This window comes from Neophocaena asiaeorientalis, unplaced genomic scaffold (assembly GCF_003031525.2).
Source record: "Neophocaena asiaeorientalis asiaeorientalis breed wild unplaced genomic scaffold, Neophocaena_asiaeorientalis_V1.1 scaffold238, whole genome shotgun sequence".
Classification (NCBI taxonomy): domain Eukaryota; kingdom Metazoa; phylum Chordata; class Mammalia; order Artiodactyla; family Phocoenidae; genus Neophocaena; species Neophocaena asiaeorientalis.
In genome coordinates, this window is record NW_020174555.1 from 293,741 (window position 1) to 319,993 (window position 26,253).

At 42.3% G+C, this 26,253-nt stretch overlaps 4 protein-coding genes across 5 annotated transcripts in view; 3 read left to right on the forward strand and 1 right to left on the reverse strand.

Moving 5' to 3' along the window:
• The window catches only part of RNF175 (ring finger protein 175), a 71,073-nt gene extending 62,457 nt beyond the window's left edge, over window positions 1-8,616 (forward strand). The window contains 2 exon segments of the mRNA XM_024757463.1: window positions 4,479-4,485; window positions 8,470-8,616. Of these exon segments, the coding sequence (XP_024613231.1) occupies window positions 4,479-4,485; window positions 8,470-8,589 (127 nt within the window). The 3' untranslated portion in view covers window positions 8,590-8,616.
• A 3,998-nt stretch (window positions 8,617-12,614) lies between these two features.
• Window positions 12,615-22,227, reverse strand: TLR2 (toll like receptor 2). 2 transcript variants are annotated; one of them, XM_024757469.1, is made up of 2 exons: window positions 21,713-21,845; window positions 12,615-15,616 (listed from the first exon to the last, which is right to left on the reverse strand). In XM_024757469.1, the coding sequence occupies exon 2, from the start codon at window positions 15,598-15,600 to the stop codon at window positions 13,243-13,245; it is 2,358 nt and encodes a 785-aa protein (XP_024613237.1). In that variant the 5' UTR covers window positions 15,601-15,616; window positions 21,713-21,845; the 3' UTR covers window positions 12,615-13,242. The 2 variants fall into 2 exon arrangements, with proteins under 2 accessions (XP_024613237.1, XP_024613238.1); XM_024757470.1 differs by lacking the exon at window positions 21,713-21,845 and adding an exon at window positions 22,126-22,227 and having other exon boundaries at window positions 13,236-15,616.
• LOC112407982 (chitin-binding lectin 1-like) lies at window positions 21,838-22,265 on the forward strand. Its single transcript, XM_024757464.1, has one exon. It carries the CDS (start codon window positions 21,861-21,863, stop codon window positions 22,263-22,265), a length of 405 nt encoding a protein of 134 aa, XP_024613232.1. The 5' UTR covers window positions 21,838-21,860.
• Window positions 22,266-23,713: 1,448 nt separating this feature from the next.
• On the forward strand, window positions 23,714-25,054 carry LOC112407983 (uncharacterized). Its single transcript, XM_024757465.1, has 2 exons — window positions 23,714-23,742; window positions 24,232-25,054. Exons 1-2 carry the CDS (start codon window positions 23,714-23,716, stop codon window positions 25,052-25,054), a joined length of 852 nt encoding a protein of 283 aa, XP_024613233.1.
• Window positions 25,055-26,253: the final 1,199 nt, after the last annotated feature.

Consider the following 26,253-nt stretch of genomic DNA (forward strand, 5'->3'; position numbering starts at 1 on the left):
AATTAAGTTCCCTTAGTACAATTTATCAAAGATACCAGGATAACATACGTATTATCTATGAACTAATGTTTTTCTTTGAAATATGCAATGAGTTCTCTCTGATGAGCTGAAGGCAGGAGAGCCCAGAGCTATTTTTGCTCACTACGGTAGTTCCCATTATTCTTGGTTTTCCACTGTAACCATCCCCCCCTTTCCTCTTTTTTTTAGTAAGTGACCCTTGCCTTTTATTCTTGTTTGGGATTATGATATTTGGGGATTTTAACATGGATGGATTCGATTTATTTTTGGAAATTGGGTGTAGTGTAAATAACAATGACTATTTCTGCTACATGGCTGTAGGTAGAGCAACCTACTTAACTGAGATTCATCTCGGAGCGCACACACTTTTTTTAAACATCTTTATTGCAGTATAACTGCTTTACAATGGTGTGTTACTTTCTGCTTTATAACAAAGTGAATCAGTTATACATATACATATATCCCTATATCTCTTCCCTCTTGCGTCTCCCTCCCTCCCACCCTCCCTATCCCACCCCTCTAGGTGGTTACAAAGCACCGAGCTGATCTCCCTGTGCTATGCAGCTGCTTCCCACTAGCAATCTGTTTTACATTTGGTAGGGTATGTATGTGCATGCCACTCTCTCACTTTGTCCCAGCTTACCCTTCCCCCTTCCCATATCCTCAAGTCCATTCTCTAGTAGGTCTGCATCTTTATTCCCATCTTGCCCCTACGTTCTTCATGACCATTTTTTGGTTTGTTTTTTAGATTCCATATATATATGTTAGCATACAGCACTTGTTTTCCTCTTTCTAACTTACTTCACTCCGTATGACAGGCTCTAGGTCCATCCACCTCACTACAAATAACTCAATTTTGTTTCCTTTTATGGAGGAGTAACATTCCATTGTATATATGTGCCACATCTTCTTTATCCATTCACCTCTTGATGGACACTTAAGTTGCTTCCATGTCTGGGCTATTGTAAATAGAGCTGCAATGAACATTGTGGTACATGACTCTTTTTGAATTATGGTTTTCTCAGGGTATATGCCCAGTAGTGGGATTGCTGGGTCGTGCAGTAGTTCTATTTTTAGTTTTCTAAGGAACCTCCATACTGTTCTCCATAGTGGCTGTATCAATTTACATTCCCACCAACAGTGCAAGAGGGTTCCCTTTTCTCCACACCCTCTCCAGCATTTCTTGTTTGTAGATTTTTTGATGATGGCCATTCTGACTGGTGTGTGGTGATACCTCATTGAAGTTTTGATTTGTATTTCTCGAATAATTAGTGATCTTGAGCATTCTTTCATGTGTTTGTTGGCATTCTGTATATCTTCTTTGGAGAAATGTCTATTTAGGTCTTCTGCCCATTTTTGGATTCGGTTGTTTGTTTTTTTGATATTGAGCTGCATGAGCTGCTTGTAAATTTTGGAGATTAATCCTTCGTCAGTTGCTTCATTTGTAAATATTTTCTCCCATTCTGAGGGGTTTTTTTTGGTCTTGTTTATGGTTTCCTTTGCTGCACAGAAGATTTTAAGTTACATTAGGTTCCATTTGTTTGTTTTTGCTTTCATTTCTCTAGGAGATGGGTCAAAAAGGATCTTGCTGTGATTTATGTCATAGAGTGTTCTACCTATGTTTTCCTCTAAGAGTTTGATAGTGTCTGGCCTAACATTTCGGTATTTAATCCATTTTGAGTTTATTTTTGTGTATGGTGTTAGGAAGTGTTCTAATTTCATTCTTCTACATGTAGCTGTCCAGTTTTCCCAACATCGCTTATTGAATACGCTGTCTTTTCTCCATTGTATATTCTTGCTTCCTTTATGAAAGATAAGATGATCATATGTGCGTGGGTTTATCTCTGGGCCTTCTATCCTGTTCCATTGATCTATATTTCTGTTTTTGTGCCAGTACCATATTGTCTTGATTACTGTAGCTTTGCAGTATAGTCTGAAGTCCAAGAGCCTGATTCCTCCACCTCCGTTTTTTGTTTTCAAGATTGCTTTGGCTATTTAGGGTCTTTTGTGTTTCCATACAAATTGTGAACTTCTTTGTTCTAGTTCTGTGAAAAATGCCAGTGGGAGTTTGATAGGGATTGCATTGAATCTGCAGATTGCTTTGGGTAGTAGAGTCATTTTCACAATGTTGATTCTTCCAATCCAAGAACATGGTATATCTCTCCATGTATTTGTATCATCTTTAATTTCTTTCATCAGTGTCTTATAATTTTCTGCATACAGGTCTTTTGCTCCTTAAGTAGGTTTATTCCGAGATATTTTATTCTTTTTCTTGCAGTGGTAAATAGGAGTGTTTTCTTAATTTCACTTTCAGATTTCTCATCATTAGTGTATAGGAATGCAAGAGATTTCTGTGCATTAATTTTATATCCTGCTACTTATCCTGTAATTGATATCTAGTCTCATACCACTGTGGTTGGAAAAGATACTTGATACAATTTCAATTTTCTTAAATTTACCAAGGCTTGACTTGTGGCCCAACATATGACCTATCCTGGAGAATGTTCCATGCGCACTTGATAAGAATGTGTATTCTGTTGTTTTTGGATGGAATGTCCTATTAATATCAATTAAGTCCATCTTATTGAATGTATCGTTTAAAGCTTGTGTTTCCTTATTTATTTTCATTTTGGATGATCTGTCCATTGGTGAAAGTGGGGTGTTAAAGTCCCCTACTATGATTGTGTTACTGTCGACTTCCCCTTTTATGGCTGTTAGTATTTGCCTTATGTATTGATGTGATCCTATGTTGGGTGCATAAATATTTACAATTGTTATATCTTCTTCTTGTATCGATCCCTTGATCATTATGTAGTGTCCTTCTTTGTCTCTTCTAATAGTCTTTGTTTAAAGTCTATTTTGTCTGAGATGAGAATTGCTACTCCAGCTTTCTTTTGATTTCCATTTGCATGGAATATCTTTTTCCATCCCCTCACTTTCAGTCTGTATGTGTCCCTAGGTCTGTAGTGGGTCTCTTGTAGACAGCATATATAAGGGTCTTGTTTTTGTATCCATTCAGCTAGTCTGTGTCTTTTGGTGGGAGCATTTAATCCATTTACATTTAAGGTAATTATCGATATGTATGTTCCTATTCCCATTTTCTTAATTGTTTTGGGTTTGTTATTGTGGGTCTTTTCCTTCTCTTGTGTTTCCTGCCTAGAGAAGTTCCTTTAGCATTTGTTGTAAAGCTAGTTTGGTGGTGCTGAATTCTCTTAGCTTTTGCTTGTCTGTAAATCGTTTAATTTCCATCAAATCTGAATGAGATCCTTGATGGTTAGAGTAATCTTGGCTGTAGGTTTTTCTCCTTCATCACTTTGAGTATGTCCTGCCACTCCCTTCTGGCTTGCAGAGTTTCTGCTGAAAAATCAGCTGTTAACCTTATGGGGTTTCCCTTATGTGTTATTGTTGTGTTTCCCTTTCTGCTTTTAATATTTCTTCTTTGTATTTAATTTTTGATAGTTTGATTAATATGTATCTTGGCGTGTTTCTCCTTGGATTTATCCTGTATGGGATTCTCTGTGCTTCCTGGACTTGATTAACTATTTCCTTTCCCATGTTAGGGAAGTTTCAAGTATAATCTCTTCAAATATTTTCTCAGTCCCTTTCTTTTTCTCTTCTCCTCTGGGACCCCTATAAATCGAATGTTCCCTTGTTTAATGTTGTCCCAGAATTCTCTGAGCCTGTCCTCAGTTCTTTTCATTCTTTTTTCTTTATTCTGCTCTGCAGTAGTTATTTCCACTATTTTATCTTCCAGGTCACTTATCCATTCTTCTGCCTCAGTTATTTTGCTATTGATCTCTTCTAGAGAATTTTTAATTTCATTTATTGTGCTGTTCATCTCTGTTTGTTTGCTCTTTGGTTCTTCTAGGTCGTTGTTAAACGTTTCTTGTATTTCCAAAATTTTGGATCTTTACTATTCTATTTCCAAGATTTTGGATCATCTTTACTGTCATTATTCTGAATTCTTTTTCAGGTAGACTGCCTATTTCCTCTTCATTTGTTAGGTCTGGTGGGGTTTTGCCTTGCTCCTTCATCTGCTGTGTGGTTCTCTGTCTTCTTATTTTGCTGTACTTACTGTGTTTGGGGTCTCCTTTTCACAGGCTGCAGGTTCGTATGTTCCATTGTTTTTGGTGTTTTTGGTGTCCCCAGTGGCTAAGGTTGGTTCAGTGGGTTGTGTAGGCTTCCTGATGGAGGGGACTAGTGCCTGTGTTCTGGTGGATGAGGCTGGATTTTGTCTTTCTGGTGGGCAGGTCCACATCTGGTGGTGCGTTTTGTGGTGTCTGTGGCCTTATTATGATTTTAGGCAGCCTCTGTGCTAATGGATGAGTTTGTGTTCCTATCTTCTAGTAGTTTGGCAAAGGGTGTCCAGTACTGGAGCTTGCTGGTCATTGAGTGGAGCTGGTTCTTGGCATTGAGATGGAGATCTCTGGGAGATTTTCGCCGTTTGATAGTACATAGAGCTGGGAGGTCTCTTGTGGACCAGTGTCCTGAACTTGGCTCTGCCACCTGAGAGGCACAGCCCTGATGCCTGGCTGGAGCACCAAGAGCCTGTCATCCACATGGCTCAGAATAAAAGTGAGAAAAGAAAGAAAGAAAGAAAGAAGAAGATAAAAAAAGTAAAATAAAATTATTGAAATAGAAAATATTATTGAGAAAAAAATTTTTAAGCAATAAAAAAAAGAAAGAAAAAACCGACAGGCGGAACCCTAGGACAAATGGTTAATGCAAAGCTATACAGACAAAATCACATACAGAAGCATACACATACTCACTCACAAAAAGAGATAAAGGGGGAAAAATATATTTATCATTGCTCCCAAAGTGCACCTACACAATTTAGGATGATTCGTTGTCTATTCAGGTATTCCACAGATGCACGTACATCAAATTGATTGTGGAGCTTTAATCCACTGCTCCTGAGGCTGCTGAGAGAGATTTCCCTTTCTCTTCTTTGTTCACACAGCTCCTGGGGTTCAGCTTTGGATTTGGACCCGCCTCTTTGGGTAGGTCGTAGGAGGACATCTGTTCTTCACTCAGACAGGACGGGGTTAAAGGAGCAGCTGATTCAGGGACTGTGGCTCACTAAGGCCGGGGGGGAAGGAGGGGTATGGAATGCAGGGCTAGCCTGCGGCAGCAGAGCCCAACATGATGTTGCAACAGCCTGAGGCGCGCCATGCGTCCTCCCAGGGAAGTTGTCCCTGGATCACGGGACCCTGGAAGTGGTGGGCTGCACAGGCTCCCAGGACGGGAGGTGTGGATACTGACCAGCCACACAGGCTTCTTGGTGGCTTAGCATCCCATGCCCATCTCTGGGGTCTGCGCTGATAGCCACAGCTCGTGCCCGTCTCTGGAGCTCCTTTAAGCAGTGCTCTTAATCCCCTCTCCTCACGCACCAGGAAACAAAGAGGCAAGAAAAAGTCTGTTGCCTCTTCTGCAGCTCCAGAGTTTTTCCCGGACTCCCTCCTGGCTAGCTGTGGCGCACTAGCTCCCTTCAGGCTGTGTTCAGGCAGCCAAACCCAGTTCTCTCCCTGGAATCCGACCTCCGAAGCCCGAGCCTCAGCTCCCAGCCCCCACCCGTCCCAGTGGGTGAGCAGACAAGCCTCTTGGGCTGGTGAGTACTGGTTGGCACCAATCCTCTGTGCGGGAATCTCTCCACTTTGCCCTCTGCACCCCCGTTGCTGCACTGTCCTCCATGGCTCTGAAGCTTCCCCTCCACCACCCGCAGTCTCCGTCCATGAAGGAGCTTCCTAGTGTGTGGAAACCTTTCCTCCTTCACAGCTCCCTCCCACTGGTGCAGGTCCCGTCCCTATTCTTTGTCTCTGTTTTTTCTTTTTTCTTTTGCCCTACCCAAGTACATGGGGAGCTTCTTGCCTTCTGGGAGGTCTGAGGTCTTCTGCCAGCGTTCTGTAGGTGTTCTGTAGGAGTTGCTCTACATGTATATGTATTTCTGATGTATTTGTGGGGAGGAAGGTGATCTCTACGTCTTACTCTTCCACCGTCTTGAAGCTCCTCAAAACATATTTCTCTAAAACTCTGAAGCAATTCTTTTGTTGCCCAGATTATGTAAATAATTTGCTAGGCAAAGTTCCAGTGGTATTAACACCTGCTTCTTCCTATGTGTACCTAGTAGTAAATCTTCTTTTGTAATTTGGAGGCATGTGTTAAGGCCAACAAGCAACCAAATTTCGCCTGCTCCACCAGCCACGGTGGGGGACGGGGGTCAGAGGGCCTAGAGAATTTTTAATTTCATTTATTGTGTTGTTCATCACTATTTGTTTGGTCTTTAGTTCTTCTAGGTCCTTGTTAAACGTTTCTTGTATTTTCTCCATTGTATTTCCAAGATTTTGGATCATCTTTACTATCATTATTCTGAATTCTTTCTCAGGTAGACTGCCTATTTCCTCTTCATTTGCTAGGTCTGGTGGGTTTTTACCTTGTTCCTTCGTCTGCTGTGTGTTTCTCTGTCTTCTCATTTTGCTTAACTTACTGTGTTTAGGGTCTCCTTTTCGCAGGCTGCAGGTTTGTAGTTCCTGTTGTTTTTGGTGTCTGCCCCCACTGGCTAAGGTTGGTTCAGTGGGTTGTGTAGGCTTCCTGGTGGAGGGCACTAGTGCCTGTGTTCTGGTGGATGAGGCTGGATCTTGTCTTTCTGGTGGGCAGTTCCATGTCTGGTGGTGTGTTTTGGGGTGTCTGTGACCTTATTATGATTTTAGGCAGCCTCTCTGCTAATGGGTGGGGTTGTGTTTCTGTCTTGCTAATTGTGTGGCATAGAGTGTCCAGCACCATAATGCTGGTCGTTAAGTGAAGCTGGGTGCTGGTCTTGAGATGGAGATCTCTGGGAGATTTTCTCTGTTTGATATTATGTGGAGCTGGTAGGTCTTTTGTGGACGAATATCCTGAACTTGGCTCTGCCACCTGAGAGGCACAGCCCTGATGCCTGGCTGGAGCACCAAGAGCCTGTCATCCACACGGCTCAGAATAAAAGGGAGAAAAAGAAAGAATATAAAAGGAAATTAAATTTAAGTTATTAAAATAAAAATTATTTTTTTAAAAAATTAAGTAATAAAAAAAGGAGAGAGCAACCAAACCAAAAAACGAATCTACCAATGATAACAAGTGCTAAAACTATACTAAAAAAAAAAAAAAGAAGACGGACAGACCAAACCCTAGGACAAATGGTAAAAGCAAAGCTATACAAATTCACACACAGAAGCATACACAGGCACACTCACAAAAAGAGCAAAAGGGAAAATATATGTATATCGTTGCTCCCAAAGTCCACCTCCTCAATTTGGGATGATTCGTTGTCTATTCAGGTATTCCACTGATGCAGGTACATCAAGTTGATTGTGGAGATTTAATCCACTGCTCCTGAGGCTGCCGGGAGGGATTTCCCTTTCTCTGTTCACACAGCTCCTGGGGTTCAGCTTTGGATTTGGACCCGCCTCTGTGCGTAGGTCGCCTGAGGGCATCTGTTCTTCGTTCAGACAGGACGGGGTTAAGGGAGCAGCTGATTCGGGGGCTCTGGCTCACTCAGTCCGAGGGGCTGGAGGGGTACGGATGCGGGGCGAGCCTGCGGCAGCAGAGCCCAGCATGATGTTGCACCAGCCTGAGGCGCACCGTGCAGCCTCCCGGGGGAGTTGTCCCTGGATCCCGGGACCCTGGCAGTGGCGGGCTGCACAGGCTCCCCGAAAGGGAGGTGTGGAGAGTGACCTGTACTCGCACACAGGCTTCTTGGTGGCGGCAGCAGCAGCCTTAGTGTCTCATGCCCATCTCTGAGGTCCTCGCTGATAGCCGCGGCTCACGCCCGTCTCTGGAGCTCCCTTAAGCGGAGCTCTTAATCCCCTCTCCTCGCGCACCAGGAAACAAAGAGGAAAGAAAAAGTCTCTTGCCTCTTCCGCAGCTCCAGACTTTTTCCCGGACTCCCTCCCGGCTACCCATGGCGCACTAGCCCCTTCAGGCTGTGTTCACGCCGCCAACCCCACTGACCTCCGAAGCCCGAGCCTCAGCACGCAGCCCCGCCCGCCCCAGCGGGTGAGCAGACAAACCTCTCCAGCTGGTGAATGCCGGTCGGTACCGATCCTCTGTGCGGGAATCTTCCCGCTTTGCCCTCCTCACCCCTGTTGCTGCGCTCTCCTCCGCGGCTTCGAAGCTCACCCCTCCGCCTCCCGCAGTCTCCGCCCGTGAAGAAGCTCCTAGTGTGTGGAGACCTTTCCTCCTTCACAGCTCCCTCCCACTGGTGCAGGTTCCGTCCCTATCCTTTTGTCTCTGCTTTTTCTTTTTTCTTTTGCCCTACCCAGCTACGTGGGGAGTTTCTTGCCTTTTGGGAGGTCTGAGGTCTTCTGCCAGCATTCAGTAGGTGTTCTGCAGGAGTTGTTCCACATGTATATCTATTTCTGATGTATTTGTGGGGAGAAGGTGATCTCCATGTCTTACTCTTCCGCCATCTTGAAGCTCCTCTAAACACACTTTTTATATGGACAAATCCTGGACTGGCTTCGTTATCTGGTGGCCTGGCAACCCGTGGTGATAGGAATCGTCCAAGGCATTAATTATTCACTAGGGCTGGAATAGCATGGCACACCTACCCCAGAAGCAATGTATTGCATGTTGAAATATTTTCTAATCCTTAATCCTACATTTAATATTGATATTCTTTTCTAATTTTTTTATTATTATTATTATTATTTTGCGATACGTGGGCCTCTCACTGTTGTGGCCTCTCCCGTTGCGGAGCACAGGCTCCGGATGCGCAGGCTCAGTGGCCATGGCTCACGGGTGCAGCCGCTGTGTGGCATGTGGGATCTTCACGGACCAGGGCACGAACCCGTGTCCCCTGCATTGGCAGGCGGACTCTCAACCACTGCGCCACCAGGGAAGCCCTTCTTTTCTAATTTTAGAGATGACCCCAAGAATTTAGAGAACTGAATAACAACTGGCACTTTGTCTTGTGTAAAGAATTTAAAGAGAAGCTGAGCAATGGAATAAACAAATAAAGCGTGCTTTGCATCCTTCCGATTACAATCGTTTTCTAATCATCGCATCTGACACATTTGGTACAACCCACTGTGGACATCCCACCTCTACTTTGGCTTACAGTGATCTCATCTGAGGCGTGTTTCAGAGGTTTGCAAAGTACTCCTCACGTACAACGTTGAGTTACAACAAGTACCTTCTTATCAGTTCAACATCTTCAAAGAAGTAGGCAGAGTTGTCAAATCTATGGTTTTAGAACAGAGTCTTTTGTGTTCTTTGTGCTTGTTACCACGTGGCAGCTTTGGCACCACAGAGCCCTTCTGTGTAGAGAGCACTCCTGAAGCCTCTAGCACCAGTGTGTTGCAGTCCACTCAATGGGTTAGAGCTACGCTGGGTTTCCTGGGGCTGCCCCATGCACTCAGCCCACCCAAGGGCTGCACTAAAGGAAAGAGAAGCACTCTCTTCTTCTGTGCCACTCTGTTCACACACACGCACACGCACACGCACACACACACAGTCAATCCATGGCCATACTCTGCTTTTATTTTCTTCACAGCACTTCCTGAAATCATATCATAGACTCATTTGTTTACTGTTTGTCTTCACCTCCATGAAGACTGGGAATTTTATCTGTTTTGTTCCCTACTATCTCTCCAGCACTTGGAGCAGCACCTGGCACATAACAGGCACTCAATAAATATTTGCTGACCAAATGAATTAATCCAGCAAGAAAGAAAAAATTAACAGAATTGGGAAGACCAGTCAGAACAAATTAACCCAAGAATATGTTGAACTCCCCAAAATTAATTCATTTCAAATTACTGGTCATTTGTTAAACAGCCAACACTGTCTACATCACACCATCTATTCTGCAATACGTGAAGACATTACACTTGTATGAAGTAGAAAAGAAACAAATCTATTGTCGGAAACATTGGCGACGCATTGCGGCAACTTGGATGGATCTAGAAGTTATCATACTAAGTGAAGTCAGTCAGAAACAGAAAGACAAATACCACATGATATCACTTATATGTGGAATCTAAAATATGACACAAATGAACTTATCTATGAAACAGAAACAGAGTCACAGACATAGAGAACTGACTTGTGGTTACCAGTGGGGAGGGGGAGCGGGGTCAGGTTGGATTGGAAGTTTGGGTGAGCAGATGCAAACTATTATATATAGAATGGATAAACAACAAGGTCCTAGTGTACAGCACAGGGAACTATATTCAATATCCTGTGATAAACCATAATGGAAAAGAATATGAGAAAGAATGTATATATGTATAACTGAATCACTTTGCTGTACAGCAGAAATTAACTCAACATTGTAAATCAACTATACTTCGATAATTTTTTTAAAAATATCAGCAACGCACTTAATGCTATACAAAATTCCATTGTAGTTGTAATGACAACAACTCACATTAAGATTTTTCTGGTTGGTAATATTCCTTCTTGAAACTGCTCAGTGCTTCAGTATTACAACTGGCTCATCATCCAGATTATTAGAAGATCTAACTCTGCTTTATTTCTCTACTCAGCAAACATTTCAACAATTCAACATTTATTATGTACCAGGCATGTGCAAGGATTGAAGAGATAAATCAAGATTTTTGAATTTACAGGCTACAGACAAATAAAAGACCTCACAGCTGGATAAAGCACCAACTAAAAATTAGTTTTTCTTTTGTAGCAGAGCCCTTAAATGCACCTCTGATGTATTTGCCATCTGCCTTTTATGTAGAGCATAGTGAAGACCCTTTAGGACTCTGGACAGGTAAAGCATGTGTCTTCATGGAATTCTGAATGACCCTCAGAGTTCAGAAATGTTAGATAATTACTAAACAATATCAGAAAAAAATAAAGATGCTATTTCCTTTACGCAGTTTAGGCATTTAAAATCTAGTCTCAGGGGCTTCCCTGGTGGCGCAGTGGTTAAGAATACGCTTGCCAATGCGGGTACACAGGTTCGAGCCCTGGTCCGGGAAGATCCCACATGCCGCGGAGCAACTAAGCCCATGCGCCACAACTACTGAGCCTGTGCTCTAGAGCCCGTAAGCCACAACAACTGAGCTCATGCAACACGACTGCTGAAGCCCATGAGCCTACAGCCCGTGCTCCACAAAAAGAAGCCACTGCAATGAGAAGCCCACGCACCACAGTGAAGAGTAGCCCCTGCTTGCCACAACTAGAGAAAGCCCGTGCACAGCAATGAAGACCCAACGCAGCCAAAAAATAAATTAATTTTAAATAAATTAATTAATTAAATCTAGTCTCAGTTTTGTGAAGTAATATGTATATACTACTCAGTTACCAGTGGTTATCTCAAGGTAAAGGGATAAGAGCTGATTCTTAATTTCTTTTATATGCTTTTTTTCTTGTCCAAATTTTCTACAATTTAACATTTGCAATGAGAAAAATAGATTATTTTTAAAATATTATTTTAAATCTATCAATTAACTATGAAGCTTTTCTATTGCTGTTTAAATTATTGAAATTAAATCTACAGGTCAAGTCCACGTTAAATTTGTCTGGTTCTCATGACAATTAACATTGTGCTTAATGTAGGAAGGAAATAAGGGGACTAAAGCAAAAAGCCCATTTTGTGTTTGGTTTCTGTGACATCTCAAGTCTCCTTCTCCTGAACTTGTCTATTTTTTTCTTAGGCTGGGTACTCCATTACACTCTCCCAGGAGTTTGTGTGAGACGGAAGAACCCACTGTTTGGGTTTCCCAAGGACTAAAGCCTGTCCTGCACTTAATGAACTTATTTCTTTGAGATAACTTTCTGCAAACGACAGAAAATATACCCTAGATCCCTGCTAGTACTCATAACACAAAAACATTCATTTACAAACCATAGTATATAAGAGGAATTCCTTCTTGGAAAATAATAATAATAGCTAACACCTACCACAGGCACCTGTCACCCTGTGCGAGTACCCCATGGTACCCATTCTCATAGGGTTGGTCCTCATCCAGGGGCACATGCCAGTGCTTTACTGATATTACTGCACATTGACATCTATATCAGACCCTACGATGTATTTATTATTATCCCTATCTTAAGGACAGGAAAATATTTGGGATCAGATTGAGTTGCCCAAAGATACATGCATACTAACCCAGGTCCTTCTGATTCCAGACCCCAACTAACCACACAGACCCAGTTCTGGCTGAGGACTGAGCAAGGTCACTTCCTTTCACATGTGGTTCCCAGCTTAAGGAGTGAGTTGCATGAAGTCCATAAAAAGCTCCTCACTTTTAAATTTAATGTATTCATTTAATGTCTTATTATCTAGATTCTAAAAATTAACATATGGAAGTAGTATCTATCTTTTAAATTATTGTGTATCAAATATTTCTGAGTCATTGTGAAGAACCTCTAGGTCTATACTTGCTTAAAAATCTATTTAGCTCATACGTACTTTCATAATGTTTCAAAAAGAGAAAAAATCAGAAACAAGACTTTTCAAAGAAGGAAAAAGCAACATGATGCAAGGGAAGCCGACTAGAAGATGGGGCTGAAAGCAGAGTAACCAGACACTAATTAGAACTTCACACATAGTTAAAGGCTGAAGATCCGAGTCAGGGATATAGGGGGATTCTTTCAAATCCTTCAAAACTGAGTATTTATTTCATTAGTTTCATTTTCATAGAAATACATAATTTACTGCATCTTGGGTTATATACCCTCTCTCAAGTAACTATGGCTGGAGAAACTTATCAAATACCGAGAAAGACAGATTCAGTTCATATGAAAATATACCTTCTAGGGGTTTTTGTATCCTGTGAAGCTTAATGAGGACACACAGCACTTTTTTTCTAAGAACAGCAATAACATTTTGCCTTGCTGCTCTTGAGAGCAGTCAGGCACAGAAGGGATAGCTGGCGGGATGGAGAACGACCTGTACAGACATGCATGAGTCTCCTGGCAGAAAGCTGACGGACACAGTAATTTGAAATCTTCTGCTCATTTCTGCTGTCTCCTAGTGAACTAAGTCATTTGGCACAGGTAACTCAGATATCAATAATGCAGTGAGATCATGATTATCTCATAGGATAAAGAAAAGCCCAGAACCACGTTTTTCCAATCTGGTAGCAGTTTTTGAACAGTTTTAGTTGTTTCAGTCAGCAAGTCCTCATTCATATAGTTTACATATAATTGGGTCGGAATGGACTTAGTTATAAGTAGTGATAGAAAGACCACCACCAGACCAAGACTGACCCTTAATGAAGGATCCTAGGACTTTATTGCAGCTCTCAAATTTAACCAAAACCCTTCCTGCTGCGTCTCATCAGCGGGCCACTCCAAGTAGGTCTTGGTGTTCATGATCTTCCGCAGCTTACAAAAACGCTGGGGGATGGCCTTTTTCTCAATGGGCTCCAGCAGAATGAGAATGGCAGCATCGTCGTTCTCATCAAAGAGACGAAAATGGGAGAAGTCCAGCTCGTACTTGCACCACTCACTCTTCACGAAGTTCTCAGAAAGCACAAAGATGGTTTTGTGGCTCTTTTCAATGGAGTCAATGATATTGTCGATAATCCACTTGCCAGGAATGAAGTCCCGCTTGTGAAGACACAACTTAAAGGGAGGTCTGAAGTGCTCCAGCTCCTGGACCATGAGGTTCTCCACCCAGTAGGAATCCCGTTCACTGTAGGACACAAAGGCATCATAGCAGATGTCCCTGCGGGGGGCCTTCCTGGGCTTCCTCTTGGCCTGGAGCCAGGCCCACATCATCTTCATGTACCACAGTCCGTGGAAACGGTGGCACAGAACTCCCACGAGCAGGAGCGACAGGAAAAGGGCACAGCACACGGCAGACACCACGGCTGCCCTGTGGCATTCAGAAGGCGAGAGCCGGGTGTCCTGAACCCGCTGGCCCCACACGGGAGATGGAGAGTCACACAGGTATTCTTCTGGCCAGTCGATCAGGACCTGGGCCAGGGCCTGCTGCCCCTGTGTGAAAGACAGGAAGTCACAGGAGCAAATGAAGCTGTTGCCACCAGCTTCCAAAGTCTTCAGTTTTTGAAAAGAATCAAGTTGCTCCTTAGAGAAAGTATTTATTATATTTCTGCTGATTCTCATAACTAATAATACAGGTAAAAAGGAGGCATCTGGTAGAGTCTTCAACTTATTTCTGGAAATATAAAGTTCTTTGAGTTTTGGCAAAATCAAAGAAAATGAATCGAGATCGTTATTGCTAATATCTAAAATTTCCAGTGTCTGGGGAATGCAACGGGTTAAACTTTGTATTCTTGTGCTGGATAAGTTCAAGTATTTCATTTTTCCTGGCCACTGACAAGTTTCAGGCATTGAATGAAAATTATTCTTACTGATATCAAGGTTAGTCAGGTTTTTCAGAGTAAGCAAAATTTCTCCAGTTTTTTCTAATGATTTCAAACGATTCTGCCTTAAAACTAAGGTTTTTAGTAAGGGCCAGGCATGCTCACAGGCAGAGTTTTTCAAGGTTTCTTCAGACATTAAGTTTTCACTGAGATCCAAATATTCTAATGATTTTAAATGTTGTGAAAGTAAACAAGGAACCAGAAAAACCTTACTGTTTTCTATTGTGATTCTTTTAACTTTTCCTGTGAGTGAATATATATTACTCAGATCATGAAATAAGAAAAACTGTGGAATATGCAACTTCCGTATTGTTAATGTCTCCAAGTCACCTACGTGTTTAATTGTCTCCAGAGTCAATGTCCTAAAATCACCAACTCCATCATAGGTACAGTCATCAAACTCTACTTCTAAGCCTCCAGAAACATAATTAAACATTTTCACAACTTCAGGAAAACTTTCGTCAGTGATTTGCACATTTCTAAATGTAAACTTTTTAATCGATGTATTCGTTTCATTGATGGATACTTCTGAAAAATGAAAAGTGTTCAAATCAGTATCTCTCAGCTCTAAATGTTCTAAGGAACTTAAAGTATCTACAAAAATCTCCAACAGTAAAACAGGCTGCTTCAGATGAAGAATCAGATGGCTGATGTTCTGGACTGACTTTAAACTCTTTGGCGCATATGTCTGCAGATTTGGAACATTAATCTCAAGTTTCTCAAGAAGCGTTAGCCCAGCGAAATCCTTTTCCTGAATCTCAGTGAAGCTGTTACTATTTCCTACTTTCAGGATTCGCAGATTTGGGAGATGAGAAAAAAGAGATCTTTCCCCGAGTGTTTTGTATAAATTTCCCAGTAAGTTTAAGAATTTCAAGGCAGAAAGGGATCTGAACCAGGAGGATGAGAAGTAAGATAAACGATTATAGGATAAGTCCAAATATTCAAGACTCCTCAGCGAAAAAAAAGAATCTTCCTCCACCGTGTGAATTTCATTGGCCCCCAGCCTCAGAGTCCTGAGGTTCACACACCTCCGCAAGTCGCTGTTGCTGACATAGGTGATCTCATTGCTGGACAGGTCAAGGCTTTTCACAGCTGACGTGAGCCCTGAGGGGATGGAGTTTAAAGATCTGGAGCGTCCATCGCAGACACCAGTGGGGTCACAAGACAGAGAAGAAGCCTGATCAGAGGCTCCTTCCTTGGGGAGGCTGATTACAGACCCCAAGACCCACACTGTCCACAAAGCAGGTGGCATTGTCCAGTGATCTCACCTACAAAGAAAAGAGGTTCAAATGAGTGATTGTGTTTGACAGCATAGCTTAATTCCAGTTCTTCAGAAACGTTTTGTAAGATGTAGCACGTGCGTCCACACACACACACACACACACACACACACACACACACAGACATAACTGACAGGGAAATGGAATGTATGAATAAGGATAAGGATAAAAAATGAATTCCCTGACACATCCAGCAACAGGCCGCCACTGAACAATGACTTAAAGGCACAGTACCATCTAGGAATATGCAGCAGGACCAAACGTGGGTTGAAAGATGAAATGAATGATGGAGGATGAAAAAGCAAGCAGTTTAAGGGCTAGGCTTAACCATATGCATTTACAACCTCGTATTTGTATACTTCAGATCTTATATTGGAGCATGCCCCTTGCCTGTCCTGATGCCCCCATGAGTTAGAGATCTCACAGTGCCAAACCACAGCTCTCCTTGAACAACTTTCACTGAATACAGCTCCAGCTGGAGCATGCTCTTTAACCAAAAGAAAAAGGTCCCATGCTTGTCAACCTGTCTTGCACTTGGCACTAGCAGGTGGAAGGGGTGCTGAGAACCCCAGGCAGAGCAAGGTGGTTTGTTGGGCGGAGGGACAATCAGACCATCAGAACCTTCTCATCTGCAGTGAACTAAGTGCAGGAAGCAGTATTTGACTTAGCACATTTTTCAAAAGATCATTTTGGGGAAACAATCAACAGTATTACCTTTGCCAGTACTCACGTGTCCATCTAAGGGTCAGTCTGTTTCAGGGCTCTCTAATCTGATCCAATGTCTATTTGTCTATCCTTGTACCGGTAACACACTATATTAAATATATGACATATCTTCATATCCAGGAGAGCAAGGCCTTCCTCCCTGTTCTTCTTTAAGTGAGTCTTAGTCTTGGTGCTTTGCATATTCTTATAAATTACAGAATCAGCTTATCAGTTTCAAAAACAAAACCCATTGATTTTTTAAAAATAAATTTATTTATTTTATTTTTGGCTGTGTTGGGTCTTCGTTGCTGCACGTGGGCTTTCTCTAGTTGTGGTGAGCAGGGGCTACTTTTCACTGCAGTGCGCAGGCTTCTCATTGCAGTGGCTTCTCTTGTTGTGGAGCACAGGCTCTAGGTGCGTGGGCTTCAGTAGTTGTGACACTCGGGCTCAGTAATTATGGCTCACGGGCTTAGTTGCTCCGCGGCATGTGGGATCTTTCCAGACCAGGGCTTGAACCCGTGTTCCCTGCATTGGCAGGCAGATCCTTAACCACTGAGCCACCAGGGAAGCCCAAACCCATTGATTTTAGTTGGCAATGCCATGACTCTATAGATATTTTGGAATTATTGACATCACTACAATATTGAATCTTTCAATCCACGAGCATGATATATCTTTCCATTTATTTGGGTCTTCATTACCACAATAATGTCTTATGATTTTCTACACAGAGGTCTTGAGCATATTTTGTGAGGTTTATTTCTAGGCATCTGATACTTTTGAAGTTTTGAAAATAGTATTACTTACTTATATGTGGCATATACCTATATATACAGAGAGAGAAATTCAATTAAGTTTTACATATCTACCATGCATTGAGCAACCTTGCAAAACTAATTCAACAATTTCACAGTTTGTAGATTCCTTTCAATTTTCTACAAACACAATCATATCATCCAGGTATAATGATGGTTTTATTTACTTTTTCCAATCCTTATACCTTTACTTCATTGTCTTGATTGGTGAATGTTGAATTTTATCAAAATTCTTTTTTTCTTCCTTTAACTATTGAGATAAGAACATTTCCTCCTTTACTTTGTTAATAAATATTGGTGACTACAATGGATAAATGTGTTAAAGCAACCTTGCATTTTTAGAATAAACCCACATTCGTCTGGATGTATTATCCTTTTTATATATTGCTGGATTTTATTTATAATATTTTGTTTAGAATTTTTTAATCTATATTCAGAAGTAAAATTGCCCTACAAATTTCTTTCTCCTAATGTCCTCATACAGTTTTTGTTGTTGTTTGTTTTTGTTAAATACATTAATTTAACAGCTACAGAATGATTCAGATTTTCTTTTTATTCTTTTGTCAGTTGTGTTTTTCAAAGAATTTATCATTTTCTTCCAAATTTTCAAATTTACTGACATAGTTGCTTTCATCCTCTTATTGTTTTAATGTCTGCAGGACCTCTATTCTATTCCTTAGATGATATCTGTGCCTGCTTTCTTTCTCAATTGTCTTGCCAGAGGTTTATCGTTTTTATTAGCATTCTAAAATTTTTATTTATTTTATCCATTTATTTTTGGCTGTATTGGGTCCTTGTTGCTATGTGCGAGCTTTCTCTAGTTGCAGCGAGCAAGGGCTACTCTTCGTTGCGGTGCACGGGCTTCTCATTGCAGTGGCTTCTCTTGTTGTGGAGCACAGGCTCTAGGCACGCGAGCTTCAGTAGTTGTGGCGAATGGCCTTCAGTAGTTTGCGGCACACGGGCTTCAGTAGTTGCAGCGCACAGGCTTAGTTGCTCCATGGCATGTGGGAGCTATCTTCCTGAACCAGGGATCAAACCTGTGTCCCCTGCATTGGCAGCCAGATTCTCAACCACTGCACCACCAGGGAAGTCCTATCAGCATTTTTGAATAATCAGCTTCTCACTCTACAGAGCCTCTATTTATTTTCTATTTCATTAATTTCTAGTCATATTACTATTTACTTCCTTCTGCTTTCTCTAGATTTATTTTACGGTTCTCATTCTAATTTCCTGAGATAGATGCTTCCTCATTAATTTTCAGCCATTCTTCATTTCTAATATATCCATTTCAGGTCATGCATTTTCATCTAAACACTAGTTTAGCTGTATTGTCCATGTCTCTTTCTCTTCTGTTCTTTCCATACTTTTTGTCTCTTCAAGTTTCATTCTAGGTATTTTCTTCTGATCTATTTTCTAGTTTATTTTCCTTTCTTCAGCTATGTTTAATTTACTGTTAAATCCATCCACTGCTTTTAAATTTTTTGATTATTACAGTTTTCATCTATATCATTTCTATTTGGTTCCTTTCCACTTCTGCTATGTCATTTTTATAGTTTCAAATTCTCTGCCAGATTTTTCAGTTTTGTCTTTCATTGCGTTGAACACAGTAAGCACAATCTGACAGCTGCAGAGCACTTTTGACAGCCTTAGAAAACAGGGAGTTAAATGTTAAGGTCTGGGGCAGTCACGGATGGGATAGATAAGGCTGAACTAGAGGAAAACAAGTCCTCACAGGTTGCATCACAGCTTTGAGTTATCTGGATGGCTTGGGCAGCCTTGATCTCTGAATATGGACTAAGATTATTTCTGGAACGCTAGTGCTCATGGGTACCTACAGAAGCAAAGGAAAATTTTCTCCAGAAGAAGAAAACATCATCCTAGCCCTTACATTTCTTTCTAGAAACAATTTTTCAAATAGAATGTCCAGTAAAAACTGAAAAACAACTGGACACTAACGAAAGCAAGGTGACAAGCATGAGAAAAGCAGAAACAGAAGACAACAGAAACTAACCCATAGAGGCCGCAGATCTAGCATTGTCCCCACCTCTAAAACTGACAGGGTTAAGATGAAATGGCTATTACTATTTGGCACTATGTCTATCCCATTGTCTTTCTGCTTAATTGATTGTTGAAAAAAAAATCCTCTTAGTATAATTGTACTGGAGAACCAAAATTTACCTGATTTTTTCCACTTCATAACATATTGCACAAATCTTAAGAAATCTATACCAATTTTTGGCTAAGATTTAAGGTCAAATGCGTTCATTTTTTATTTTTCCTGGCTTTTTCTCTTTAAAACGTAAAATTTATAAGAGCAGGGATCTTGGGCTATTTCATATACATATTATATGATACCTATTACATGGTCGGTTTTCAACAAATAATAATTATTGATGATGCTAAAACTACAGTTAACAGCTTGACACTTTAGGTCAGAATTACTTGTCTCTCCTCCCATTTCCCCAATACACTACAGGAGCGGGCAGAGAACTCCTCAGTGTAAGACACTGAGAAAGGGAAGGGCGATGGCTCAAGTTAGATGGAGTGGAGTCAGATCTAATAAAGGCTACGGATCTGCACAAAGTATAAAAATCATCTGCTTAAAGAATTCAGAAAGTTGCCAGAGTGGTGAGGAATTATTAGTCCAAGACTTGGGATAGGATGGAAGTCTGAGGAGTAAGCCTGGTGTTAAAGGCGACTTAGCTGAGAGGAAGTTGAAGCCCTGTGGCCCAGAGTGAAACCAGGAACAGACGCCCACTTTAGGGCGAGGGCTGAGATGCCTGGGTGAAGCCAGACTAGAGAAGGACTCATGGCCCAGCGCATGGTAGAGAAGTGACAGTGGGCTCTCCATAAAGCCAAGCACAGAGAAAAGGCTACGCCGTATGTGAACAGGGGCCTCAAAAATCTCTGCCCTCTGACCCAGGGTCTCTACCTGGCTAGAAGCTAGCCTCCTAGAAATCTCCCATAAGAAATCAAAACCCAGGCCTGCCACATATGATGGTGTGGATCCAAATATTAAAAGATATAATAACTAAGAATTTTTCAGAACTGAAGAAAAACATAAATTTACAAATTATAAATGCATATTGAATCCCAAAGAATAGAAATTCCTCATCTAGCCCCAAAACAATGGAATAACAGCCTCAAAGGGCTGAGAAAACATACCTGTTAGTCTAGACATCTATACCCAGTTAAATAATCATCCAAGAGTAAAGATAAGACATTTTCAGACATTTGTAGACCTTCATTGAAAGAAGTACCCCAAAACATATGTTCTTCAACACATGGAAAATAAACCAGGTAAGAGTAGGCAACAAGAAGCAACAAGTGGATTTTTTTAGTGTAACGATAGATAAGAAAGACAGCACTCAGAAACTCAGACATGGGTTTCCTGCATGAGGAAAAAGTAATGTAAATTTTAAATGACATTGTGGAGATAAAAAAAATTTTTTTTTTGACAAGCAAACCTATTTGGGAGGAGTAAATACAACTTAGATTTACTAAAATATCTTTATGAGGTCACACCCAAGGTGCCACATACAATAAATTATGCTCAGTCACTGAAATCAAAACAAGATATTTAACCAACCAAGCCAAATTCTTAAGTAAAGCAATGAAAAAAAATAACTGATGGCTTAGAAACTTCCAAAACATGTTGTCAACTTCAGGTAATTTTCATAAAATTGATACATTATAAAAAGTTTAAAGAAGACACAAAGGTTCTCTGCTTAGAACAGGAAGAAGAAACTTAAAATATTGGTGAATAAGTCATTTTCAAGTAATCAGGTCAGGATATTTGCCTTTTTCTTTTCTTTTCTTTTCTTTTTTTTTGGTGTCTACTTTCAAGTCAGCCATCCTATCTCCCAGTTGCTTTTTGGTAAAGATCTGAGTTAGTAACAGTGCAGACAAGACCTTCTGCAAGATTACAAGCATCTCACCCGGCTGAATTGTTTACACCCTGAACAATTTCTCTCTCTCTCCCAGCCCTTTTTTTTTTTTTTCTTTTTTCAAACAGGAAAAACACTATCCTGGCTGACATCCAAGTTCCAAACACAAGTTGTCATTTATAGACGTTGACGAAGTTTTAATGGCGTGAAGCCCCCCCGGAGCAGAGACCAGGCTCGGGGTTGGGGAGCGAGAGTCCTAGGCAGATCCGAGTCCTGACCCTGTCCCATTGCTGAGCCCTGGTGGCCGAAATCCCACCTTTGGAAGTTGGGTCCCAGCGGTAAGCAGTGAGCGCAGACGCACCGCCAGCAGGACGCACCTATGCAACCTTGAAAGCCTCTACCTGAACCTCGTCACCGCCGCTCCGAGTGAAGGGGGCAGGGGCGACCGGGGCGCCCTGAGCCTCCGGCGAGAGGGCTGCCCTTCGGGAACTGGAGCCACTGGCCACCCCGCCTCCCGGAACGCGGCCGGCCGCAGCGCGGAGCCCGCGGAAGCTTCCCGCGGCGCCCCATCGGAGGCTGGATGGCCCCGCCAAGGCCCGCGGGCACCGGGACGCCAAGGGCTGGGCGAACCTCGGCCGCACCCCCGTCCCTTTCCGTGAGGTCCCCGCTTCTCTCACCTCGGCGGGGCGGGTGTCCACATTGCCGTGCGGGGCCTAGCAGACAGGGCTGCAGGAGCGACGACGGCCTCGGGGCCAGGGACTCCCCCCTTCCCCGGGCCCGCGCCGCACGACTGGGGTCCCGGGTGCCGCCGACTGGGAAGCGAGGATGCCCGGCGCCCGCGTCCGCGCCTCGGCCACCCTGGGACCCTGCCCGCCCGGTCTGGGAAGGGCTGCGGAACGAGGAAGCCCGCCGAGCGTATTTTCGGCCCGATGTATCCGGAGAATGCGCAGCTGCCGCCAGGCCGCGCCTTCTGCCGCCTCCGGCCCGGACCTGCCCGCGCCCCGGAAGAATGCGCGGGGACGCTGCGTGTGGCCGGCGCCCCCTTCTCCAGGGTGCGGGGACCACCCGTTCCGCGGAGCGCGCCTGTCACCTGTGGCCTGGGGCCCGCCGCCGCTTCCCTTTCCGCGGGCTCCGTCGGGTGACCGTGACCCACGTGCTACCCCACCGCCGCCTGGTGCCCGGACCGGGTCGGAGGCGGGCGCTGGGGCCAGGGTGTGGGGAGACGCTTAAGGCCTCCGCGTGGGATTTCCCCAGCACAGAGTTAGATTTCGAAACCAACGAGAAGGCTTATTACCCAACCACTATTTTCTTGAAGCCTCGGGCACCTTACAGGCCTCTTACTGCCCTGAAACACGCCGTCTCCATTCTTCTGCGTCCTTGGACGCCCAAATTCAGGCTCACGAATCATGCCTCTCATCCACCTCCCACCCCCACCACGACCTTTTAAACACAATTTCCCGGTCAGTATATCTCCAGGGTCCACTTCCACCCGCAAGTCTATTCTCTCTTGCATTAAAATAACTCACCAGTCACTATCCAAACCAACGCAGCAAGATTTTGCCTGAAGAGCAGATAAGGACAGCCCAGATTTTTAAAAAATTTCAATCTTGTGGCGGTCCCCTGGTGGTGCGCTGACTTTCCCTAGCACCCACCTCCCATCCCTGCTCTTACCGTGAAAAGATGTGGGCTCCCCCTTATGTCTAAGATTTTGAACCTAAGTCCTTCCCTTGCGCGTTTCCATCCCTGTTTCTCAAAATGGGTAATTCCCAAAACGAACAGTCTTAGATTGGCTTTCTTCATTGCCACAGAAACTAGTGAGACATGTTTGTAAGGGAAACTAGCTACCTTTTCAAAATTAAGCTGCCTTAATATTCATAAACTATATTTTATTTTCATAATTACATTTGACCTTCCCAAATTGAGATTGGAGGCTGAAGAAGCATTCTAGTTCCTCTTTGACACAGGAGGAAATGCCATGCAAATTCTAAGTGGCAGAATTGAGATTTGAAACCAGAATTTTACCCTAAACCCAGGGTTCTTTGTGTTACCCTATTCCACATGCCTAGTCTTCATCAAAGTCTCCAGCCTTAGGCAAACTTAATCTATAGGCATGAATATGAACTTGAGGGGATGGATTCTGTTTTTCTATACAGTTTACTGATTACCGTGGGGACATTTCTCTGCATCCCTGACCATCCAGGCTCTCCAGCTGTCTGAAACACTTTCTTCTTATGACTTCAAAATCTCGCCCTCTCTTCCTCATGATTTCTCAAGTGTGTCCTTCAGAAAACTTCTTTCCAATTTTTTGCCCTGAAACTGAAAACCTCTGTTCTTTCTCTATATATCTTTTCTAGTTGAGCTGCCTGGATTGACTGATGTTAGTGCTCTGTAATCCCAAAGTTGATTAGAATATTCTGACAAAGTTAAGTAGAAATTATGTATTTAGCCACAACTTACTACCAGTGTCATCTACATGCAGTGTATTTTTCTCTACACTCTCAGCAAAGCTATTAGCACCTTCTACTAAGGCACATCCTTATACGTGTTCAGTTCTTCACGTTTTCGAAGCACTTTCACATAAATCTTTTCACCTGAGTCTTATAATAACACGTGAAATAAATAGTTCTGATATTATTACGCCTTCAGTTCAAGTGATTAAAGAACTTGCCTCAAGTCACATGGCTCCGAGCCAAGTGGCAAATCCCAGGTTAGACTCCAAAACGCCTTAGCCTCTTTTCAGTATAAGACCTCCTCTAACTGCCTACACAACTTATTTTTTTTTAAAAAAAGTTAGAAAATGAACACAATATGAAAAGATAATTCGGTAAAAAGTAACTCTCATGGTATCTATTTTTTGAGAATCTGACTGAAATTCTAAAGTGAAGTTATCAAAAAACACTGTCTTGTTCACATAAAATATTTTGTAATAGAGAAAATAATAAATATATCCGTCAAAAATCACTTAATGAAAATCTGCTGTAATCCTTGCACTAATACACAGATTGTTGTACGCAAATGCTCATTCTTCAAAATTTTTCTACTTTGAAGAGATTTCAATAACATCTGTAACTTTTGAAGAATACTGTTTATTAGCGCCTATGCGAAATGATAATAGTAAAACTCTGAATCAACATAGAGCTGAGTTTTGAAACCTGAGAATATTTCATTTAGTAGATATTTTTCTTTTAAAAACGAGAATTGTCCTTCAACTGAAACCCTTCCTGCTGGGGGATGGCCTTTTTCTCAATGGGCTCCAGCAGAATGAGAATGGCAGCATCGTCGTTCTCATCAAAGAGACGAAAATGGGAGAAGTCCAGCTCGTACTTGCACCACTCACTCTTCACGAAGTTCTCAGAAAGCACAAAGATGGTTTTGTGGCTCTTTTCAATGGAGTCAATGATATTGTCGATAATCCACTTGCCAGGAATGAAGTCCCGCTTGTGAAGACACAACTTAAAGGGAGGTCTGAAGTGCTCCAGCTCCTGGACCATGAGGTTCTCCACCCAGTAGGAATCCCGTTCACTGTAGGACACAAAGGCATCATAGCAGATGTCCCTGCGGGGGGCCTTCCTGGGCTTCCTCTTGGCCTGGAGCCAGGCCCACATCATCTTCATGTACCACAGTCCGTGGAAACGGTGGCACAGAACTCCCACGAGCAGGAGCGACAGGAAAAGGGCACAGCACACGGCAGACACCACGGCTGCCCTGTGGCATTCAGAAGGCGAGAGCCGGGTGTCCTGAACCCGCTGGCCCCACACGGGAGATGGAGAGTCACACAGGTATTCTTCTGGCCAGTCGATCAGGACCTGGGCCAGGGCCTGCTGCCCCTGTGTGAAAGACAGGAAGTCACAGGAGCAAATGAAGCTGTTGCCACCAGCTTCCAAAGTCTTCAGTTTTTGAAAAGAATCAAGTTGCTCCTTAGAGAAAGTTTTATTTTCTTGCTTACGTTCCAAGAAGAAGGAAGTACCTGGGAGCATCTTCGACATGTACCTGAAAATGTAAAGTTCTTTAAGATGTGACAAAATAAAAGACTATATTGCTAACATCTAATATGCCTAGTGTCTGGGAAACATTGAGTGTTAGATTGTATAGTTTGACACTGGATAAATTCAAGTATGTCACCTTTTCTGGCCACTGGTAAGAGTTCAGTAAAGAACCAAGTGTACACTGACAAAGATCAATGTTAGTCAGGTTTTTCTAGAGAAAGCAACATTGTCCCGAGTTTATAGATTATTTTGTCTTAAAATCAAAGTATGTAGGGAGAACCTTTGAACTGATGGTTTCAGTTATTCTCCAACCATCAAATGTTCACTGAGGTCCGAGTATCCTGTGGATTTTAAATATTGAGAAGGGAGATATGGTATTAAGCAAGTTTTGGCAGTTTCAACTGTGAATACCTTTAGTTAATATAAAAGCATGTTTTCAAAGTTCTGTCATTGTGGAAAATTCTCATAGCTAAGCTCTGTTGTTATTACAGTTTCTGTTGGGCCTGGTCTGATCATGGAACCGCAGTCACCCCATTTTCCATTTTCCTGAAGTACAGTCTTCCAGTTCTGTATTCAATAACTGATTTTCAAATCTTATTGTTTAATTACTTCGACTTGTTTTACTATTAGTTTTTTCACTGTGGGCCTGAGTGTAAGAGTGTCTTCTGTTACTTGTGATCTCATATGAAGAGCAGTATTTCTGAGTTCTAAATATTTTGGAAACTTGAAAGATTGACAAAACCTTTCAGAATGGAATTGACCTCTTTATATGTGGTCAAAAGGTACAAATTTCCAGTTATAAGATATATACTTCTGGGAATGTAATGTACAGCATGGTGACTATAGTTAGTAATACTGTTTTAGTAATACTGTTATTATACCTTCAAAAGTTGCTAAGAGTAGATCTTAAAACTTCTCATCACCAGAAAAAAATAGTAACTATGTGAAATGATGGATTTTTAACTCAACTTATCGTGATGATTATTTCACATTATATATACGTATATCAAATCATTATGTTATACATCTTAAACTAATACAATACTACATGTCAATCATATCTCAGTAAAACTCGGGCAGGGGGTACACACTGAGATACCACTACATGCCCACTAGAAAGGCTAAAATGAAAGACTGACAATACTGACAATACCGAGGATGTAGAACAACTGAAACTCTCATGCATTGCTGCTGGCAATGCGAAACGATACACCCACTTTGGGAAAGTTTGA